At 48.9% G+C, this 22452-nt stretch overlaps 1 protein-coding gene and 1 long non-coding RNA gene across 10 annotated transcripts in view; one reads left to right on the top strand and one right to left on the bottom strand.

Moving 5' to 3' along the window:
- Window positions 1–669: 669 nt before the first annotated feature.
- On the top strand, window positions 670–20796 carry PHF19 (PHD finger protein 19). Of its 3 annotated transcripts, none has more exons than XM_077143338.1 (15): window positions 670–773; window positions 3281–3481; window positions 4012–4093; window positions 6723–6818; window positions 7249–7349; window positions 7822–7970; window positions 9309–9404; window positions 10005–10073; window positions 10269–10389; window positions 11842–11909; window positions 12878–13039; window positions 13603–13690; window positions 14462–14547; window positions 15674–15769; window positions 17012–20796. In XM_077143338.1, the coding sequence occupies exons 2-15, from the start codon at window positions 3296–3298 to the stop codon at window positions 17352–17354; spliced, it is 1743 nt and encodes a 580-aa protein (XP_076999453.1). In that variant the 5' UTR covers window positions 670–773; window positions 3281–3295; the 3' UTR covers window positions 17355–20796. The 3 variants fall into 3 exon arrangements, with proteins under 3 accessions (XP_076999453.1, XP_076999460.1, XP_076999469.1); XM_077143345.1 differs by lacking the exon at window positions 670–773 and adding an exon at window positions 2605–2758; XM_077143354.1 differs by lacking the exons at window positions 670–773; window positions 3281–3481; window positions 4012–4093; window positions 6723–6818; window positions 7822–7970 and having other exon boundaries at window positions 7266–7349.
- Window positions 8730–22452, bottom strand: part of LOC143668866 (uncharacterized) — a 36674-nt gene continuing 22951 nt past the window's right edge. For 4 of the 7 annotated variants that reach the window (XR_013168601.1, XR_013168600.1, XR_013168604.1 and 1 more), the window contains 3 exons: window positions 19719–19827; window positions 18846–18962; window positions 8730–16315 (listed from right to left, as the gene is read on the bottom strand). This is a non-coding gene — a long non-coding RNA (uncharacterized LOC143668866). Of the gene's footprint in view, window positions 16316–16791; window positions 17261–18845; window positions 18963–19718; window positions 19828–22452 lie in introns of all 7 variants that reach the window. The other 3 variants (XR_013168603.1, XR_013168602.1, XR_013168599.1) reach the window with 2 other exon arrangements.

The raw sequence follows: 22452 nt of genomic DNA on the forward strand, positions 1-22452 counted from the left end.
TGCTGTGTCTCTATGCAGAATGCTGCAAGTGTAGGTGTTGCCTGCTTACGTTGTGTGAATCCCGTTTAGGTTGTTCTGGCTCTGCGTCTGTGCCGTGAGCCTGTGTGTGTCCGCGCCAAGTGTCTGCACCTCCCCGCTGTGTCTGTGCCAACTGTATGTCTCTGCCCCTTGTTTAGAGTTGTATGTCTGTGTGTTCCCTTCACAAATATGTAAGCTTCCTCTGTGTGCCTTGGGCGCGGGTCGTGTCTCCGAGTGTGTCCGTTTTGCGCCCGCGCCGCCGCGAAGTGACCGTGTCGTGGAGCGGGGCAGCGTGTCTGTGTGTGTCCGCGCCGCGTGCCCGCGCCCAGCGCGCGGTGGCCGCCGAGGATGCGCGCCCGCGCGGGCGGGGGCCGGGGCGCGGAGGGGGCGGCGCGGGGGCGGGCGCGGGCGACGCTGCGGGGCCCGGTGGCCGCGGGCTCCAATGGCGAGGCCGGCGCGGCCCCCGCTAATTACATAAGCGGGACGTCAATAATTCGCGGGAAAACGCGAAAAAGATGGCGCCCCGCGCCCGGGGGGCCCCTTCCTGAGCGCCCCGGCCCCTCCCTCCTCTACCTCCTCCCCCCCCTCCTCCTCCCCGCGGCGCCCCCGCCCCGCCCCGCCCCCGCCGAGACCCCGACCCCGGCCCCAAGGGCGGACACTCGGCCAGGCAGCCGCGGGCCGAGCGCAGCCGCCTCCGCCGCCGATGTGCCTGGTGGCCAGACTCCAAGTGGGACCGGCGGACACGCAGCCTCGCGGTAAGTTCCGCGCTGCGGGCGGGCGGGCTGGGCAGGGGGACTCCCCGACGCACTTTTCTCTCTCTCCACACCCCCCTCTCTTTTCGGAATCTTTCTGAACTTCGGCGGGTCAAACGCCTCAGGTGATGCGGGGGTTGGAGCCTTGCCGAGCCGCGTGCCTGGGGGAAGTGGGGTGAGCCCGCGCAGCAGCGGGAGCCCCGTTCGGTCCCTGACCCTTGTGGGGGGCGTGGGTGACAGGTCGCTATTCCCTGTCCCCAAATCTTTACTTTTCCTCTTCGGCGCGTGTGTGTGTAGGGGTGGGGTGGGGGTGGGGGAGGACCCAGACGGAGGCGTTTGGGATTTTGCTCACGTCCGAAATCGGGCTGCGGCAGGATTGGGGTGGGGGTGGGGGGGGCGGCTCGGCGTCCGTGCGACAGAGGAGTGGAGCGCTTGAACCCGAAGGGGGTACTTCTACCAGCTTTTTTTTTAATTCCCCTCAACACCCTTTTTAAAAAGCCAACGGCCGCCCCGGGAGAGGCCCCGGCGCATGAATCATCCTCGCTTCCTGCCCCCGCCCGGCCCCGCGGTCCGGGTGCCGCGGATTTGAACTGGACGCCGACGGGAACCCGCAAACAGGCATTTCTTTGCAGATGGGTTTGAATCAGCCAATCACAGCCCGCTGGGGCCAGCTTCAGGAGGATGGAGGCGGGGGTGGGGGCCGCCAACGGGGGCCCCGCCCGGCCAGGGGGGAGCGCCGCGGCCGGGCCCGCTCCCAACAGCGTAGCGGGGGAGGAAGTGTCAGTTTGTGAACCTGCCACGGCCCGGGCCCCAGCCCGGCGGGCGGGACCTCGCAGCGCTGGAGGAGCCAGGTGGCAAGGGGAGGGCCGGTGCGGACTGCATCCCCTGTCTAGTCCCTGTGCGTTCTGCCCTCAGGAAAAGAGCGGAACGGCGGAGGGGGTGGGGTGGAGGCTGAGGGCGGGGCGGGTGGGGGGTTGGGCTCGAAGAGAGAACGTGGCCATATCGCCGTCTGGGGACCCGAGACCCCAGCAGTGCCCTTCCTGCTCTAGGGCCCCTCAGAGTTACCGTCACACCCTGACACGCACACAGACTCAAATTCATCGCACACACATATATTTACTTTTATGTTTGCGCTGTTGACTCTCATCATCTTTCCCATTTTCACATAAGTAAGCTTATGCTCACACAGAAACCCACACGGGACTCTCTCCCTGTCCACAGGTAAGCCTAAGACCAGGTGCTCAGCGCCAGGGTAGAGAGGGAGGGGGGCAGAGTAGCAGGTTCAGGGGACAGAGCAAGGCTGTGTTAGGCTGAAGTGGAGAGTGTGTCCAGGGGAGTGGAGCCAGGTGAGACCAGGGAAACGTGGGGCCCTTGGGGAGTGGCGGGGAGTGGGATCTTGAACCTAAGATAAAGTCCTTTGAACTTTCTTCTAAAGGCACTGTGGGGAGTCACAGAAGGTTTGCAGAATTGGTGGCCCTGTGGAGGGCAGGCGTGACAGGAAAGCAAGGAGTGGCCTCATTAGGACTGGGCCCTGGGATGCTTGGTACAGGCCCTCCTCCCAGGTCCCTAGCACAGGGGAGCACAGGGCTCAGGACACAGTTATTGAATGAATGAATGGCCCAGGCTAAAAATGAGGCTTGAAGGTGCAGAACAGAGGGAACAGATGCCAGAAATCAGCTGGCTGTGGCAACGCATTGGTTGCCCTGGAGTTCTGGAGACCAGGATAGTACCCTTAGCAAGAAGAGAGAAAGCAGTGGGGAGCAGTGCATTTTATAGGACGATGAGACAGGCTGGGAGAGGGTAGCATGGAGATGACTTAAATGCCTGGGGCAAATTTACATCTTGGTAAAAGCCTAAGTAAGTTTAAGTATCCCTGAATTGGTTTCCATTAAATCATCCCATAATTGAGGTCAGAAAGAAGGATTACAAAAGATACAGATGGGAAGTCTATACCAGTTCACAGCCCAACTAGGAGTTTTCCTTTCTAGGTGAGTTTTCCCTGGCTAGATCTCAGGGGGTAAAATGGGCGTGGGGGGAGGGGAGGAATGTGCTGTAAAAAATTCTCAGCTGTTCCCGTAGAGAAGGCCCTCTACCCAGAGAACTAGGAGTATGTTTGCTTAAGGGATAAAGTCTCAGGTCCCTAAGTTGGGGAGTATGGTTCAGGCCCCCCACTCCCCACCTTGGCAGGGAGGCTTTGCTGTGTTGGTTGAGAGATTCCTTTTTAGAAGGCAGCATGGTATGGGTGAGAAGAGAGCAGGATTTACTTAGAATCAGCTTACCTGGTTTTGAACCATGGCTCTTTAACCCACCAGCTACTTCCCCTTACCAAATATCAGTTTTCCCACCTGTAAAATGTCTCTTTTGCAGGGTTGTCACAAGGATTCATTAAAATAGTACATTTATTTGGCATATAGGACATATTACATAAATGTTAGTTTCCTTCTTTCCCCTAAAAGGGCCTTCTTGGGCAGGTAAGCAAGGAGTAAAACCCTGTTTACTTTCTCTCCCAGTGTCAGTGGAAGCTGATGGAGACTCGAGCTCTGGACCCAGGGACTCGGGACTCCTATGGTGCCACCAGCCACCTCCCCAACAAGGGGGCTCTGGTGAAGGCCAGGAACAACTTCAAAGACCTGATGTCCAAGCTGACAGAGGGCCAGTATGTGCTGTGCAGGTGGACAGATGGGCTGTATTACCTCGGGAAGATCAAGAGGGTAAACTTTCCTCCCTGGCCCTTGTTCCCAGGCCCAGCATCTCTCTCCTTATCCCCAGGCCTAGCTCTGAGACTAGTGATGGGGGAATGGAGCTTGTGGGGAAATTCAACTTTTGTCTCTCATGCCCCAAAGCTGAAAGTAGAAGAAGCCAGAGCCTGGTTTTGCAGGTACCATCCTTAGGGTAAATGTCACCAAACCAGTTCTTTAGAAGTGTGTTGAGAGCCTGCAAACAATTACATTCAAGTTGGAGGGGACCACAGACAACCAAGCATCTGGCCTGTTCTTCTGTCCTTTCATTCCCACCACCTTGTCTTCCCCCTGTCCTACATGGTACAATTCAAGTGACTGGGAGCAAACTACCTGCAGAGGTTGCCACCCTGCTCCCCTTTCTAGCCTAGCTCTGCTTTCTGGAGTACAAGGAGTGGGCCAATTTCCTCTTACCTTCAGAGGCAAGAATGGGAGAGGAAGACCATGTTATGGTTTTCCTTTTCCCTAGCCACATTCCCACATTGCTCCTCTCTGTGTCCCAGGTCAGCAGTTCTAAGCAGAGCTGCCTTGTGACTTTTGAAGATAATTCTAAATACTGGGTCTTATGGAAGGACATACAACATGGTGAGTGTTCCTAAGATTTTCGGTCCCCTCCCCTCCCCAGGTCCTCTCTCCTCTTTTAGTTCCTTTTTGCCTTCTCTCCTTCCATCTCCTACTCCTGGCACCAGGCCTTGTCCAGAGACACCCCAAGCCCACCTGAGATGATGATCACATTATTAGTTATATGTGTTTATGTTTAATTTGTTATCCCTTGAGTACTCAGAACCTCATGAGAGAGCGGGGGCAGATGGGGAAAGTAGTTCAGGGAAGTTCTAGATGAGCTGGGACTGGGTCTCAGGCCTGTGTTTGCTTGTTGCTGTACCTCATCTCCTACTGCACCAAGCTCTGGGACAGTCGGGGGCTAGGAATGGGCCATCTGACTTGTCACCTCTAGATGTGAGTATGTGTCCCCTCTCAGCAAATGAAGAAGATTGCCAGATGTGACTCTTTCCATGGAGCAAGGAGTTTTGGCCTGGGAGAAAGACCAAGAAAGCTGAAATGGAGCAGGCAGGGTGAAGATACACATACCTGGGGGTTGAGCTGGCCCAGCTGTCAGGTTGAAAGGGAGCTGGGCTGGGCTTTGTATTTTCTATACCAGGACTGCCTGACTGTCTTCAGTCCTCTCCCAACTACTAGTTATTCAACAAACAAAAGTCTTCCCGTGCCATGTTCAGGCCCCTGTGGGGGATACAGAATAGAATCAGATACCATCTCAACTCTTGGGGAGCTGACATCGTCTCACAGAGATGGCACATTGGAAGCATTCTTGCCACCATTCTCCTTTCCCATGCACATTATTACAGACATCACCAATCATTCACAACACTCATATTTTCAGCATGGACCTCTGAGCAACCCCTACCATTCAGTCAGTTGGCATGGGAGAAGAAACCTATTTTCCACTTATACTTTAACAGGAGAACAGACATGATGGTATTGGGGGAAGAGGCAGGCTTTAGGATCAGGTAGACCTTGGACCAAGTTCTTGCTTTGCCAATTACTAGCTGCATATCCTTGGTCAAGTGTAACTTCTCAGTCTGTTTCTACATTTGAAAAGAGGGGTTAATGAAAGTACTGGCCTCCAAGTGTGGTTGTGAGCCTTAAATGAGATAATCCATGTAAGATGCTTCCATGTTATAGCAAAAGTGACAGAGAAGCTAGCTTCTAAAGAATTTGTCACCGTAAGAGACAGGTTCCAAGAAGCTTACTTAGAGGCTGTAGAACGTAGCCAGCTAGTAGAGCTTCCAAATAGCCCCTTTCTCTAAAGAAGTTGTGGCAAATGCAGACAGATTCTTCTCCAAGCTTCTCTCACCCCAGATTTATTATGTAAAAGTCCAAAACAATGAGGATCTCCTCTCCTGGGTTACCCTCATATTAAAAGTATAAGGAACCAGCTGGAGAAGGGAGACAGCTTGTCTTAGCAGACTTTGTGCAGAAGACCCACACTGGGTCAAGCATCGTGGAGGTTCTTGGCACTCAGCTGGAGGAGAGCTCATCTCTGTAGCCAGATGGGCAGGATGGTGGCCCCTTAGAATCTCCCAAGGCACGAGCATAATGCTGGGCACACCAGAATTATTAATCCATCACTTCATTAAACCATCCAGAAGTTACTGAGAATTTCTGGGAGCCTATTCAGAAACAGGAGGCAAAGGTCCTGCCTGCCCATTTATTCACCCGACACCTTGAGCAGTTGTATGTGCCACACACTATATTAGACAATGGGAAAACAGAGATGGGATATTTCTCCTTTCAGGGAAGTAAGACACACCTCAAAATGTATTTAATTTATCCACATAAACCCTTCACACATAAAAACATGTATTCTTCAGAAAAAAATTATGAAGAGAAGAAGAGAAGGGGAAACTGTAGATTAAAGGTGACTTAAGACACATGTCATCCATTCACCATGTGTGGACTTATTTGGATCTTAATCCAAAAGAATAAATTGTTAAAATTGTTATGACATTCATTTAAGAGATCACTGGAAATGTGAACATGAACTGAATTTTTTTATTTTAAGAAATATTTTGTTAGATATGATTAAGGTGCTGTATTTAGATTTTAAAAAGAGACTGATCTAATCTTTCAGAGATACATGCTGACATATTTATGGAAAATGATTGGGTGTCTGGGACTTGATTCAAAATAATACAGGAGGGGAGGAGGGGTAGAAATCCAGTCAGAACAAGATTGACCGTGAGTTCATAATCACTCATAACATGAAGTTTCATTATAATGCCCTATTATTATATCAGCTTTAACTTTTCTGTAGTAAATTTTGAAAAAATTATTTTACAAAAAAGTATTTAACAAAACAAGTTAAAATTAGGCAAGAGAGGCAGCCTGATGTGGTCAAAAGAATGATGGATTTGACGTCAAACAGCCCTGGGTCTGAGTCCCACTTCTCCTACTTACTAGCTGTGGACTCTGAGCAAGAGACTTAACTTCTCTGAGCCTCAAGTTTGCCATCTTAAGAATGGAGTGATGACAGTAGGTACCTCACGGTCGTCGGGGAGACTCAGAGAGTTGGCATGCGCTATGAGACCCAGTACTGTGCTGGTACACAGCAGAGGCTCAGCACCTGGAATGTGACTTTAAAACTCTTCTAATTCCTTTGAGCCAGACCTGACCCTGCAGGGCCTTTGCCTTTCAGCTGGCGTCCCAGGTGAGGAGCCTAAGTGCAACATCTGCCTGGGGAAGACATCAGGGCCATTGAATGAGATCCTCATCTGTGGCAAGTGTGGCCTAGGTGAGTGTGATGAGCAGGGTGCTGAGAAGGCCACACCCTGTGGGCATCCCCTTGCTGGCCCCGGATGGGTACTGCTCCAGGCTGCTGGGGTACCTGCTGGCTTCCCATTTCTATTTGAGGCCCAGAAGATGGGTCCGTTTCTTGGTGTGAGGGGCCCAGGGTGTGACCCTTGGGGAGAGCTGGGTTCTCTGGAAAGTAAGACATGGTATGTAGTTTGGAGTGGCCCTGGGTGGAGAGCATGGGTGGGAGAAACCAGACCTTGGTGCCTTCCCCGCTGGGGCTGATGCTGCTTTTAGTTCCCTGTTTGGCTGTCTTGGTGGGCATTGCCAGCCATTCTCCCAGCAGCTGGCAGGCACCAGGCTCTTAGTCCTCAGCCCTGCACCTTCTGGTTGAATGACCTCGGGCACTCCCCACCCCTCCTCTCTTGTAGGTTATCACCAGCAGTGCCACATCCCCATAGCAGGCAGTGCTGATCGGCCCCTGCTCACCCCCTGGTTCTGTCGACGCTGCATCTTCGCACTGGCCGTGCGGGTGAGCCCTCCATCCTTCCCAGTCCCTGCCTCCAGTCTAAAAGCCCAGAGACCCCTGCACTCGGCCGACTCCCCACAACAGAAGGGCCAGCCTGGGCTCTGGAGGCAGACAGCCCCTCTGTCACTGACCAGCTAGCCGTATATCCTTGGTGTCCTCAAACCTTAGTGTCCTCAGCTGTCAGATGGACACAGGTTTGGTGTCAGGAGTAGGAGGCCCCAAATGAAAGGTGTTTTACTGTTGGAAGAGGAAACCCACACTCAAAACATATTAGTAATTATTGTAGCTTTTCTGTTTTTGTGGTCATTGCTGTTAATTCTGTTGTTAATGGAGATTCTTCTGGTGTAGAGATGATGGGGTAGGATTGGTGGAGAAAAGCTCCTTATGTTTCTCGACTCCACGGGTTCCCCCAAGCCCTGGTCAGCGTCTCCTCTGCTAGCTGTGTGCTGACAGCGTGGCCCTCGTCTTCCCCCAGAAAGGCGGCGCGCTGAAGAAGGGCGCCATCGCCAGGACGCTGCAGGCTGTGAAGATGGTGCTGTCCTACCAGCCCGAGGAGCTCGAGTGGGACTCGCCCCACCGCACCAACCAGCAGCAGTGCTACTGCTACTGTGGCGGGCCCGGAGAGTAAGGGCGGGCGGGGGCTTCAGGCTGCCGGGGGAACCCGAGGGGAAAGCCTGATGGGTAGGGCCTCAAGGGCCGAGCAGGCATATTAAAGGCTGAGGGCCTGAGGACTGAGGCTGGGCAAGATCAGGGCCGGGTAGGGAGGTGGAGATGGCGGGGCTAGCGCTGTTGGACAGTAGGGGACAGAGGACCACTGTGTGCGCTTGGGGTCCTGGTGGGAAAGGAGGAAGTACTGAAGAATGGTTAAGGGCCTGGGCCTGAGTGGTTATTTCTTCCCAAGTGTTTGACCTCGAGCTGGTTGTTTGAGTCCCCCAGCCTCAGTTTCTCAGATTGCTTCTCTGTCATATGGTGGTGGTTAGCATAATTAGATAATTCATGTATCTTAAAGGCTCACACAGTGCCTGGCTCATGGTAGGCACTTAATAAATGTGAGCTGTTATTCGTGCTAATGTATGGATGGATGTATGCCCTCAGGAATCTCTGCCTTCAGGACCCCTGCATGTTGAGTCTCAGCACCAATATTTGTTGATGAAAACTAGGGTCTGGAGTGCTTACAGCCCAGCTCCAGCTGGGTAACGTGGGCAAACAACTTGAACAACTTCTCTCAAGTGGGATTAATTACCTCAGCCCCACCAATTTCCCAGAGTTAGGAGGCTTAGGGGATAAAAAATGGAGAAATGCTTATAGAAACTTTCCTTTACAACTCTAAGACAGTTTCTCAAAGTTTAATGGGTGGAGTCACCAAAAGTGAAAGTTAAAAATGTATCTCCCACTGGAGCAGCTAGAAAGAAAAATCTGAGATGATGGTGTGGTAGCCCATGACAAACTCTGGGATTTGTCTTGTTGAAGAGTGCTTTGGAAACTATTACTTTTTCCTTTCTTTGCTTTCTTATATGTTATACAATAAAAAAATGTTTAAAAAAACGTGTCTCCCAAATCCTCCCCCACTTAAATATTAAGTAGGTCTTTGGTGGACCAAGGAATCTACGTTTTAACTTAGACCCCGTGTGATTCTCATGCACATGGTCCATGGAGCACTTACTTTTCTGAGTGAGCTTGAGGAAACCAGACTCATCTTTAAAATGGAAGTAGTGCCCTCCTTTTACCAGGTGGTAAGATCAAATGAGATAGCATATCTCCTGCTCCCAAGACCTCCCCTTGCACAGCCTAAGTGCTCAGTAAATGTGAGTTCTCTTTCTTTTCCCGAGTGGAGATTTGGGAGGGTTTGGGAGAAACATTTTTTTTTTACATTTTTTTTTTTATCTGTTGAGGAAGGCCAGTGAGGCTTATGCAAGGCTCGAAGTGTTGGCCGGGCTAATGCTGGCTCCTCTCTCTCTCCAGATGGTACCTGCGGATGCTGCAATGTTACCGATGCAGGCAGTGGTTTCACGAGGCCTGTACCCAGTGCCTCAATGAACCCATGATGTTTGGAGACCGGTAGGTGCTAAGTTGGGGGTCTATGTTAGTATGCACCTGTCTATAGGAGGGAGCTGTGGGTGGGAGAGGCCCCAGCTCAGCTAGGCCAGGAGGCAGTAGAAGAACAAGCTGGGCCAGATCCCCTTTAGCCAAGTCGCTGCCCTCCCTTAACCCCAGCCTCTTCAAGTGTCAGGGCAAGGGGATGACACAGGTCTTACCCTCCACCCCACCCCCAGCATCACTGTAGGAGCCACTGGGGAAATGGATGACTTGATCGAGCTTCCAACCAGTAGAAGACAGTGGCATATAATATTATGTATATCTTTTGTTTGGTGATTGTGTGTTGTGTCTCAGAGGGGAAGAGGATGACCTCCACAGCCTAGTCTCTAAAGTCATCCGTACCTCAGGGTAATGATATTTGGCAAGCAGGTCAGGGGCAGGGGTTAGAGAGTGTACAAGAATATTTCTTGGTTCCTGTCCTGCTCCCTCCTTGTTCCCCAGAGGCTATAGCTCTAGTTGTGAGAACACTGACTGTGGAAAGGCAGGTGGGAGGTGAGGGGACTGGACAGTGTGGGGTATTAGAGACTTTGCAACAATAGGTCCCTCTCCACTTACCCACAGGTTCTACCTGTTCTTCTGCTCCGTCTGTAACCAGGGCCCAGAATACATCCAGAGGCTTCCCCTGCGATGGTGAGAGGGTGGGGCTTGGCCAAGGCCCACCCTGGCCTTTCCCAGCTCCTCTCCCCCTCTTCTCTCTGGGAACATTTCCATCTCCAGCCACCTCACCCCATTTTTGCCCCTGCCCTTCCACCGGGACCCAGGAGGCTCCAGTCCAAGCTGGAGGCTGCCACCTCATCTATCCCACCTCCTTGCCCCCTTGCCCAGGGTGGATGTGGTTCACCTGGCCCTCTACAACTTGGGGGTTCAGAGCAAGAAGAAGTATTTTGACTTTGAGGAGATTCTGGCCTTTGTCAACCACCACTGGGAGCTCCTGCAGCTTGGCAAGGTATGCATGGGGCTGTGGGGCATCAGAGCTGCAGAAGTTAATTCCACAAGTAGGGTAACCAAAGTCCAGAGAGGGTTGCCCAGGGTCATACAGCGCAGGACTGGGATCTCCATCTCTGAGCTCTCACCTCGAGTGATGCTGCTATCACTTGAGCTACTGCATTGCTGAGTCCAGACCTCTTGAGCCTGCATCTTGCAAGGGGCTTTCTGACCCCAGGGTTTGGCAGTGGACTATAGCTCACCGACACAGCTGTCGGTCTGGGACAGAGTTGGGCTGGAGTAGGACTGTCTGCTAGAGGTTTGAGATTACCTAACTAGGATGGAAACTGTAGTGGGCTTGCCCCCTACTGCTCCTATTCTGAATAGCAGAAATGGGGCTCAGGAGCTATGGATCCATGGCATGAGGTAACAAACTGGAGATTTTCAGGATATTAGAGGTGATGAGCAACTTGCTTGTCATCAGGCACAGCTTTGGGGCTGAGCAGAGACTGGTCCTTTAATGGTGGGGCTGTGCCCCATTTTTTCTAATGACACTTTTGGAATCTTCCCCACCTCACCCAGAGCGAAGTGTCTTCTTTATTGATTGCTCCAAATCCTTCTTTGAATGAGACAGGGATTTTAATAATAATAAATAACCTTTATGCTTTGCAAAAGATCTTAAATAACATGATCTCTGTTTACAATGTTTGACAATATATAAAAGACATTTATATTATAAAGTCCTAAAAGATAGGTAAAGCTACTATTTTTTAAAATAACATTTTTTATTTATAAAAAATGATACATATTTCTGTAAGAACATTCTATAGTAACAAAAAGTAAAAAGAAGTATTCTAAAAAAAATCATCCCACATTACGCCTCCCAGAAACAATTACTATTGTTGTATAGGTGCATTTCCTTCTGGCCTCAGTTTTATGCATAATGTTTATATGGTTTAGATTTATTATATATACACTTTAAAATCTTTTTTTACAATTTATATAAGTGCTTTTCCACATTATTAAACAGTTTATAACATTTTTAATGGCTACATTGTTTTCCTCCATAGTTTAGTTATTTCCCTACTGTTAAGCATGTAGCTTCTTTCCATTTATCCATCATTAGCAACAGTACTGCCAGGAGCATCTTTGTACACAATGTTGTTTTCAGGTTTCCTATTATGTCTGTATGACAGATTCTATGGAGTATCATTACTGAGCCAAGGGTATGGACATTTTTAAAGCTCTTGATACATTTAGGACAGAAGTTGTTCTTCCCATTTGTGGATGGAGAAACGAGTTCAGAGTAGTGGAAAAACTCATCTGAAATCATGGAATAAGTCAGTGGTCCCTACCTGATGGCCTCTGAAGTATTAGGGGATTGAAGGGAGAGAGGAGATGGGGATGGAGATGGGGCTTCCTCAGACACCACGTGCCTGGTCTGATTCTGTCCTGCTGGCCTGCTTCTCCTTAGCTGACCAGCACCCCTGTGACGGATCGAGGACCTCATCTCCTCAATGCTCTGAACAGTTACAAAAGCCGGTGCGTGCAGGGAGGGGAGAATAAGGGAAGTAATGCTGTGGGGCCCCCTGAAGGAGGGATTTCCATCTAAAGATTTTTCCTACTTAATAGTCTTTGCTCAAGCTGTATGCCCTGCCTGGCGTGTAACACCCCCTTTCTCTTTGACTATATAAATCCTTCTCATCATTCAGAAAAAATGAGAGCAAAAAACTGAGAGCACCCCACCTTCTTGCACAATATCCCCTGACTTCCCAGCCTGACACATTTTGGTACTGGGCTCATCTCCATGGGAGGCCTGCAGCCCTTGATCTCTGAGGGCTCCTCCTGTTCTAGCCGACTTTGATTCTGAGCCAAACAGTGAGAGATTTACTTATCACCTCTCATGTGGGCTGCAGCCTCCTAATTCATCCCCTAGCCCATCTCTTCCCATCCTGCCTTCTGAGTTCTCCAAACAGCTGACCATGTCCCTTGATAACTACCACAAGAGAGTGGGCTACTTAGCCTGGCATACAAGGCCCTTTATGCCAACATTTTTGCCACTTCCCCTTTGCTTTATCCTGGGTGTTAGAAATACTAAAACCTTTGCTTTTTCATCTCGGTACTTTTGCTTATGCTGTTCCTTCTGCATAGGATGTTCTTCAATCTCTTTCATTCATTCTGTCAACAAAGATTTATTAGATTACTGTTGCTGTGTCAAACCCTTTGCTAGGTCCTAAGGAAATAGTGGGGAATAAAATATGTGGAAAGTGATCTTGGGACTGGTTGAGTCAGAAAGAAAAAAGGAGAGTAGCAGCCAGGACCACACACATGCAGGAGAAAGAACAGGGAGGAGCTACCAGACATATTCTCAGCTGCCGTGTGACTTTGAGGAGGCGGCTCTGGGTTTTAGCTCTTGGCCCAGGGAGGCAGAGAGTGTGGTTTAACACTTGACCCCACTCACCAAAAGGATGAACTGACAGACTCCAGAGTTTTCTCCCATACTCCCCCAGGTTCCTCTGTGGCAAGGAGATCAAGAAGAAGAAGTGCATTTTCCGCCTGCGCATCCGTGTTCCCCCCAACCCTCCAGGAAAGCTGCTGCCTGACAAGGGGCTGGTTCCCAATGAGAATGGTGCCTCTTCTGAGCTGCGCAAGAAAGGAAAGAGCAAGCCTGGGTCAGTGCCTGGGAATCAGGGGCTAGGGCAGCAGCTGTACTACATTCTTGGCTCCCAGCCCCAGCTATAGTGGTAAGGCTAGTGAGTATGGTGGTGTCCAAGTAAGCAGGGAGAACCTACACCCAGCTTGTCCCAAGATCCCAGCCAGACTCCTTCCACCACAGCCCCTTGTTGCCTGGAGAAAAAGTCAAATTATAGGATAAGTCTTGTTAGATTAGGGCTTGGGCAGAGATGAAGGGGAAATCAGAGTGTAAGGGGTCCCTAGCTCTCCTGGCTGAGTAGAGCCTTCTCATCCTGGGCAATGGGGGGCAGAGCATCTGGACACCTATGTCTGGGAAGTTATCTTCTCCCTTTTTCTGCCCACCATAACCCTGTCCACACCTACCACACCTGTTGACCTAGAGGAACCCCTCCAGTCTCCTTGTGAAGATGCTGCTGTCATTAAAAGACCATTCCTACCCCCACTGCTGTGGCCAGCCCTGCCCCTCCTGCTCCCAAGGCTCTTCCCTGCCCCTACCAGCAGGCTCTAACTGAGCCACCCTCTTCCTTTTCTGTCTCCACAGTTTGTTGCCTCATGAATTCCAGCAGCAGAAAAGGCGAGTTTATAGAAGAAAAAGATCAAAGTTTTTGCTGGAAGATGCTATTCCCAGTGTTAGTTTCTTGTTTTCTTACTCTCTACCTTCACACGACAGGGTCAGGACAAATTAGGGATTTCCACAGCCCCAGGGGAGTCTCTCATATCCCTTAAAGAAGGCAATTCCTATTATAGCTAAACAAGGAAAAGCCAGGGACTAAGAGACCATTTCTTTATCTCCAAGTTCTCTCAAGAACTAGAAAGGATGGGCAAGTATAGATAATATCCTTGTTCCCACTGTCCAGGTAGGGAAACTGAGGGCCAGGGAGGGGCAGTAACTTTCCTGAGGCTACACGGCAACACAGCATCAGAGACCAGCCTTGAACTCAGAGCTCTACAGCATTCTCTTCCTCAGTAATGACATCCTTACTAAATCCATCTCCTGGACAATAGTATTAGAAAGCGGCCTCACATCTCCCCAGCACTTCACAGTTTACAAGGCACTTCTACAATCTTATTTTACTGTGCTTCCTGACACCTCTAAGAATGAAGTAGGGCAAGGGTTATTGTCTCCATTTTGCAGTTGAAGAAACTGAAGCCCAGAGAGGTCATGCAGTCAGCTAGAGGCAGACCCAGGACTAGGACCAGGGTGACTGGGCCCCCCGTCAGGACTTGGAATATGGAAGAAATAATGTTTCCTTACTTAGGGAGGATCCTGCCCTCAGCAGCCCTGGCTAGACCATAGCAGCCTGTGTGGCCCTCAGCTGGGGAGAAGACGTGCTAGTGTGAGGTGGGTTTGATGCTCAGGGACTGACCTTACCCCCACCCCCAACCCTCTGTGTCCACAGAGTGACTTTACCTCGGCCTGGAGCACTAACCACCACTTAGCCAGCATATTTGACTTTACGCTGGATGAAATTCAAAGTTTAAAAAGGTAACACTGAGGGACCGAGTGGGGAGGCTACCTCCGTTACCCTGGCAGTGAAGGAAGGCTTTGGAAGGGGTAAAGCAGTAAGCCTTCTGAGGGAGCAGGAGCTACCTCAGGGTCATTCTGAAACCCCCCATTAAAAGGGTCAGGATTGCATGGGGGTGCCTGCAGGATCTTCCTATTAGCGCTTTCAGCATACCATCCCCCTGCTGAAAGTCTCCAGGACTTCCCTTGGACAGCTAGCTCCCAGTGTAGTGTTCAAGACCTGCCCTGCCCAGCACCCCACCCCCAAACCCAACTCTCGGATTCCCTTTCCTGCCTCACACCTTATACAAAAATTGCTGTGTGATGCCTCTCTGTCTTTGCTCAGGTTGTTCCCTCTGCCTGGAACACTCTTCACTCTTTCCCACTCTATCAGAAAACTCCTCAATCTCCTGCTTCCTCCAGGAAACCTTTGCTAACCTTCCCCAGGCTGTGATGCCTTCCTTTGTATTCCTACAGAACCTCATGTTTTCTGTATTGTACCAGGATGTCTCCCAGGTGCACTGTGAACACCTGGGGGGAGGATTGTATTTTTCATCATTTTATTCCCCAAATTACTAACGATCATGCAGTGCTTTTCTGTGGGCCTGGGGGAAAGAACAAAGGCTTAGGAGTCAGACCGACCTGTGCTCCAGGCACTGCTTATCAGTTACTAGCCTTGTGACTTTGGCTAAATTCCTTAACTTCTCTGAACCTCATGTTTTCACATAATTATGAGGTGCAAACAATATACTGCACGTTTGACCTTCAAAGTGTTGCCCATGTGCCTGGATCATAGTAATTGGTTATCATCTTTAATTATTGACACCAGTGCTTATGTCACCACCAGAAAGAATAGTCAGAAAAGGCTTTCTTGACTCCTTGGACTTAGAAGGAAGTTGGGTAGAAAATGGACAGGCAGGGAGAAGGAGGCAACTGTGGGTATTGTGATGGAATAGACAGACTGACTTCTTCTGGGATGAGTGATGCATGTCAGAGGTGCTAAGAGATGGCTGGAGAACTCTGCTCCCAAGGGGTCCTAAGGGCCACGTTGGCAGGACCTTGCTGGTCTGGGCCAGTGGCTGCCTCACCCTCTCCTCAACCCTCACAGTGCCAGCTCAGGCCAGACCTTCTTCTCAGATGTGGACTCAACAGATGCTGCCAGCACCTCTGGCTCTGCCTCCACCAGCCTCTCCTATGACTCCAGGTGAGCTTTCTGGCAGGCTGGCCTTGAAATTTTGCAAGATCCCCCATTTCTTCCATCTCCAACTTCTGTGATAGTGTGGCTCATTTTGTGCATCAGAGTTTTGGGCTGGGGTTCTGGCTTTTTGTGAATGGCTGTCTGGCTCTGATTTTAGATGAGGGCTGAGTATGGGCAGCCAGGTTTCTCTGGTTTCATCCCTTTAGAATGTTGTCTTTCCCTGCTGTGAAAAGTTGTGAGATATCTGTTGCAGGGTGATTTCAGTTCTGGAGTTATTTGACCAAAGGTTCTTTTATCCTGGGGTTCTTAGCCTCTGTGTGCCATGATTTTGCATTTCTGTGCCTTTCTGACTACAGGTCCTCTGACCCTGGTTCTTGATTGTCTGAATCTAGTGTCTTTCAGGGTCTGTAAGGGGAAGATTCATTTACTTGCAGGTTTAATAGAAGGGAAGATGGCATCTTGTAGGGTTAGAGTCTGGGAGAGGGAACAGAAATCCCTAAGGGCCAGTCTAAGGCAATAGCTGGTCTTCAACCATATAGGAGACACTGGAGGCTGCAAAAATAGAATCAAAGGTATAATCCTTATAGAGGTGTGTCATGGAGTCATATTTCTGTCTCGAATCATCTCTAAATATCTTTCTTTGCTGTTCCCACTGTGTGTTTTTATTTATTTCTTCCTGTATCTTTCTCACTAGCTCTGGCTTTGGTTTCTGTTACTAAGCATCTGTGTATGTATACTTCTTCTGTGTCATTTATTTAGCACCCATGCCTCATTTTGTCCCTGTATGTGTACGTGCATGTGTCCTTCTGTCTCTCCAATCCAAGTTCTGGAGTACCAGAGATCCTTAACCCCATCTTTAAACATTTGAATCAGCTAGCTTCAACTCAGAGTCCAGATGAGGGACAAGTCGGTATAAATAGGGCCAGTGCTCTATATCACTTCAGGGGGCACAGAGAGGAGTGCCCTGGACTTTTGCAGCACTGAGACCCTGAATATAAAGGTAAAAAACATGTGTGAGTTAGGCACACCTGGCTTTGAATCTTGGTTTTGCCATTCTCCAGTTGGTTATGTGACTCCTGGAGCCTCAGTTTCCCTCCTTCACAGTTGTTTTGAGGATCCAATGAAATAACCTATGCCCAGGACTTGGCATAGTGCCTCATACCCAGGATAGTATTCAGGTATCATAACTTATTGTTATGGCTAGTCCATCTCATTCCCATAATCTTCCTCTTCCTCCTCCTGGTACAGACGGACAGTGGGCAGCCGTAAGAGGAAGTTGGCAGCCAAAGCATACATGCCGCTGCGGGCAAAGCGGCGGGCAGCTGAGCTGGGTGGACGCTGCCCTTCAGACAGCAGTGCAGAGGGGACTTCGGGCCCTGAGCGGCCAGATGAAGGCATCGACAGCCACACATTTGAGAGCATCAGTGAAGATGACTCATCCTTGTCCCACCTCAAATCATCCATCACCAACTACTTTGGTGCAGCTGGGAGGTTGGCCTGTGGGGAGAAGTACCAGGTGTTGGCTCGGAGGGTCACACCTGAGGGCAAGGTTCAGTATCTGGTGGAGTGGGAAGGGACCACCCCTTACTGACTAGCTGTCAGGGAATGCTGGGGGCCCTGGAAACCAAAGGAGGGAAGATGGAAGCCACAAGTTCTCTAGTTCTCTCCAGCCTGATGTGGGAAAGGAAGCAGGCCAGGGCTGCAAGTGCCTGGCAAAAATCCCTGCCTGCCTGCTTGCCAATCAGGGAGGCTCTGCCCAGGCCAAGACCTATGCCTCTGCTGTCTTCATTTTGTTCTTGGACCTTCTCAGGCTCGTCACCCTCTGTTGTCTGTGTCTCTCTGGTCCTGCTGGCTGTTTTTCAGTGTCTCCACACATTCTCCACCCCAGTCCCTCAAATTCCTCAGAATTTGTGTCTCCTGGTTCTGTCTGTGACCCTGTCTTCTGTGACCTGAATCATCTTCTTTGTCCCCAGTCCTATGTCCCTTTACTTGACACTCATCCCTTTTGGTGCATGTGTTTACACACCCTGCATATAAATGTCTTTCCCTCCCCTAGATGCCCTTTATACCTGACCTATGGGCAGCTAGTCCTTCCAGGAACATTATGAGAATGGGGAACCTTTGAGAATGGGTGAAGGTAAGAGGTAGAAGAATGTCTCTCAAAGCTTTTCTCTCCCACTTTCCTGCCACCCCCCACCCACAGCCCTTGGAAAGTGAGAGTGGGTGAACACCTCTGTGAAAGCCTATGTGGCAGAGACCCTGAGGCCCTTTGGATCTAAGTGTGAAGAGGATGAGTCTCTGCCTCAGAAGGCAACAGGGCCCAATTAAGGCTGAGTGAAGGTTGTAGGTGTCAACTTCTGAGATCATGGAAGTTTTCCTTCCCCTGGCCACACACCTTGCCACCACCACCACCACCCCCTTAGTTGCCATGGAGCTGAGTCTGGTCTTGCTGTTGGAATGGAGTGTTCCTGAAAACCTGAGGGACAGGGAAGAAGGGAAGCCAGGTTCTGCTAAACCCTAGGTTCCTGTCCTATCACCTCCCAGATCCTACTATACGTGGCTAAACAGTACATATTAATTCATACAGAGCTTACATTCACTTATTTTTACCCTCCAGGTGCACATACACATACACACTTCCACACAATAACATATATCTTAGCACAACCATTCAACCCCCACACCCTGAGTGCATATACACAGCCACATGTTCCCTCCTGGCGTTCTCTTTCCCTGGCTCTGTTCTAGGGGCTATGTGCTGCAAACTAAATGTGAAAGCCTAGCTCCTGCCCTTCCTTCAGCCCATGAACCTGCGTTGGCTTCATATGGAAGCCAAGGGGACTCATACCCTCTTCCATAACCCCTGCCCCACCCTGAAACTGACAATCACTTTTGGGATAGGTTGGAATTTTTTAAAAGGGCCTTTGTCATTCAGTCCTTTCAAGGGAAACCTTTGTTGGTAGATATATAAATAGAATTCTTAGACCCCTACATTCAAACTCAGCCCTATCTGGAGGAGACAAAAAGTGGGAGGAAGGGACCCCTCATTTTGCATTTCCAGAGATATTAGAAACTGACTCACTTGATTGAAAAATGGAAAGAAGTGCCTTGACTTGGAGGAAGGAGGGGCACCAGATGGGGACCGGCCTTGCCAGCTGCTGTTGTGGCCTCTAGCTTGGTGGGTCTTTCTGACCGCCAGCTGGAAGGCGAAGGTGGAGCTGTGTGAGATGGCTGGCGGCAGCAGGCTGTTTTTTTCCTTTAGTAGCCATGGCCCCCTCCCCTTCCTTAGAGTGTGTTCAGGGAATCCCTGAGACGGTTCAGATGTCCCCTGCCTCAAACCTCAGCTCCTACAGTGCCTTTCAAATAGGATTTTAACCTCCTGTGCTCAGCTTCCCTAGCATGGCCCAAGAGGGAAGAGCTGGGGTTGGGCCCAGTTCTTCCCCTTCTCAGCCCACAGCTGCTGCCACTGAGGCCCCTGACTGGGGTCAGGTGGAAAAGGAGCTGAGAGGCCAGTCCTCAGCCCATCAGGGGTGTGGGATCTCAGATCCAACCTGTGGCCTTCTGCCTGGCTTCAGAGCACAGCAACCTCCCAGGGTTGCTTTCTAGGCTTTCTGAACAAGGCCTGTTACAGTGCATCTGCACCTCCCCTACTCAGGTTCCAGAGGGCTTGAAGAGCCAGGGAGAAGGGGGGAAGAAATTTTCCCTACTTGGGAAGTCGGCACAAGACCTAGCAAGGTCACCCTGACTCCCTAGCAAGGTCACCCTGACTCCCCATCCCAGCATTTCATTTGTACCAGATAATAGCTGCATTACTGCCAACTGACCTTATAACCCTGTGCACCTTCTAAAAGATTTATGGTTCTGAGTTGCTGCTTTTAATAACATTTGTTATATTAAAGTTATAATTAATGTGTCTGATTTACAATTTTAAAACTCTCTTTGAAAAATCACCTACCTTCCCCATATTGAGTTATCGGCTCTTAGAAGCAGGAGGAATTGGTTCTGGCTTCTGCTCTTGGTTTCCTAGAGGCTGAAGAATGGTAATAACCCATTGTTCTAGTCTGCTAGAATGCAATATACCAGAAACAGAATGGCTTTTAACAAGGGGAATTTAATAAATTCCTAGTTTACAGTCTAAGGCCAAGAAAATGTCCCAATTAAAACAAGTCTATAGAAATGTCCAATCTAAGGCATCTGGGGAAAGATATTTTGGTTCAAGAAGGCCAACGACATTCAACGTTTCTCTCTTAGCTGGAAGGGCACATGGCGAACATGGCAGTGTCTGCTTGTTTTCTCATGGCTCTACCAAAAAGGGACTCTCTCCAAAATGTTTCCTCTTTTCAAGGATTCCAGTAAGCAACTCCACCTTCAGTGGGTGGAGACACACCTCGTGGAAATCATCTAATCAAAAGTTACCACCCAAAACTGGGTGGGTCACATCTTCATGGAAACAGTCAAAATGCTCCCACCCAGTAATACTGAATGAGGATCAAAGGGCGTGTGGCTTTTCTGGGGTCCACCACAGGTTCAGACCAGCACGTGCATTCTCCCTCTTTCTGTTCCCCTTGCTACTCCTACATTGCATACCACATTCTTTTAACAATATTCTTATCCAAATCATCAGAGAGGATGTGGAAAACTTTTTTCTACTGTGAGTACCTGACCCATGGAATAAAAGCTGAGGGCAACAGAGAAGTTAAAAATGGGAATTGATCCTATTTGTATCTGCCCTCAGAAGTATTAATCATGGCTCTAATTTCTGCCCTTTGTTTTTTCTGCAAGTCATCAGGGATTATTCTCTAAAATCAATGTAATTGTAATGAGAAGAGAATGGCCTTGGGTGTCAAGAGACTTAGGTTCTAGGCCCAGCTCTATAGTCATCAGCAACCACATAGACCCTCCTGAGATCAGTGAACCTATCCTAACCCAGCTGGACAGTGCCAGGTTCTTTGTGGTCTAGGTTAGTGTTCCCATATTCAGAACAAATCAGAAATTTGTGAAATCATGTTATTAAAATACTTCCAACATCCTTTATACTTTACTCATTATAGGTAACTGAAAAAAAGTGTTAAATTAATACTAAGTTTAGTAGTATTTACCAAGAACTGTCACCTACAAGGAATATTCAAACACTGGAAACTGCCAGGGAACATTACTGGATAGTAATGAAATTACAAAATATTCTAATATTCTAGCAAGATAAATAGCACTACACAGAATCACATCAAAATTGCCAACTTAAGAGTTTGTTTTGCTTCCAAACCTTATCTCTTGGACCACTCACAGGATTTAAACACAGGATATGTTTAAACTTAGTTACAAGAGATTCACCATTAGCAGCAGAAAGGACCACAAACGCACACTTAGAACACAAGCAACACCATAAGCAAGACCTCCTGGTTGGATGGTGACCACTTCTCTCCTATACCACAAGCAAGACAGGAGTAGGAACCCTGTCTGGGTTCCTGTTTCCTTAACCATCAATTCCATGGGTCAGTGTTTCTTGCTCTTGTTTTTTATTTGATGAAGGTGGATCCCTTCAAACAAATAAAATTTCTGTGCCTCTAAGCTTTAGTATTTACAGGATAATTATAGTAATTTTCCCATTCCCTCAACTGCTTATTCTAGGGTTTCAGGATTCAAAAAACACATTTTTAAAAAATGCTGGGAAGGAATTCCCTTGTGGAAATAAATACTAGTCTAAGTCCGAGTGACAGCTCCTACAGCATCCCTCTGGGAAGACTGTGTAGTATAGTGACCAAACTATATAACCAGGAAATCTGTTCCCTCATCTAAAGAGTATACATGCCTCCACCAACCCACAGATCTGTGGTCAGCAGTAAATGATGCAATATACATATATGTATTTCTGTGTCATGGGCAGGCTCCAGGAATTGAACCTGGGTCTCCAGCATGATGCAGTATAGTTTTAAGTGTCAGACCAACTGACCCCAAAGATATGATAAGAACTCTCATCCTATAAAGTCAGTTTACAGTAGGTTCTCTAGGTCTACTCGTGGACTACAAAGGAACATATCCAACCTATTTGAAAGAAGCAGTAAGAGCATCAGGTTCAGAATCAGTGTGGTTAAATCCTACCTCACCACTTCCTGTGACTTGCTCTCTGATCTCAGGTTTCATCTCAAAATGAAGATACAATTGACTAATAAGGCTATTAAGATCCTAGGATAAGACTTGGCAGAAAGCTGGCATTTAGTAAACATTCTCTTCCTCTCCTATTACCAATTATCAACTGTGACACTGAGGCAAAAGAAGGCCACCAAGGAACAGTTTTCTGATAATGTGCACAGTGAGCACAGAAAATGTTCCAATGAAGGTCATAGACTGAGACTCTAAGAAAACTGGAGAAAAATTCCTTTGGAATTAAGTCCTGCTTGAAGAAAGTTCAAGGGAAAAAAAAAATCCAATCTTGCCAGTTCTATAAACTAGAAAGTAATGGTACTATAGATAAAGCTTTAGTTATTCAATTCCTTGAAACATCAATATGGAAAATATTTGCCAAATGTTGTGCAAGAGATCAAATAGATCCAGACATGCCCCTGACCTCGAGCAACTCACAATCTAGAAATACAAAGCTGATTTTGAGCAGTACTATGGGGTACACAAGGAAAACAGGAACACCAAGGCAGAAGTTATTCCTTCCAATGAGGAAAACCAGGCTTTATACA

The sequence above is a fragment of the Tamandua tetradactyla genome, chromosome 2 (genome assembly GCF_023851605.1).
Source record: "Tamandua tetradactyla isolate mTamTet1 chromosome 2, mTamTet1.pri, whole genome shotgun sequence".
Taxonomy (NCBI): Eukaryota; Metazoa; Chordata; class Mammalia; order Pilosa; family Myrmecophagidae; genus Tamandua; species Tamandua tetradactyla.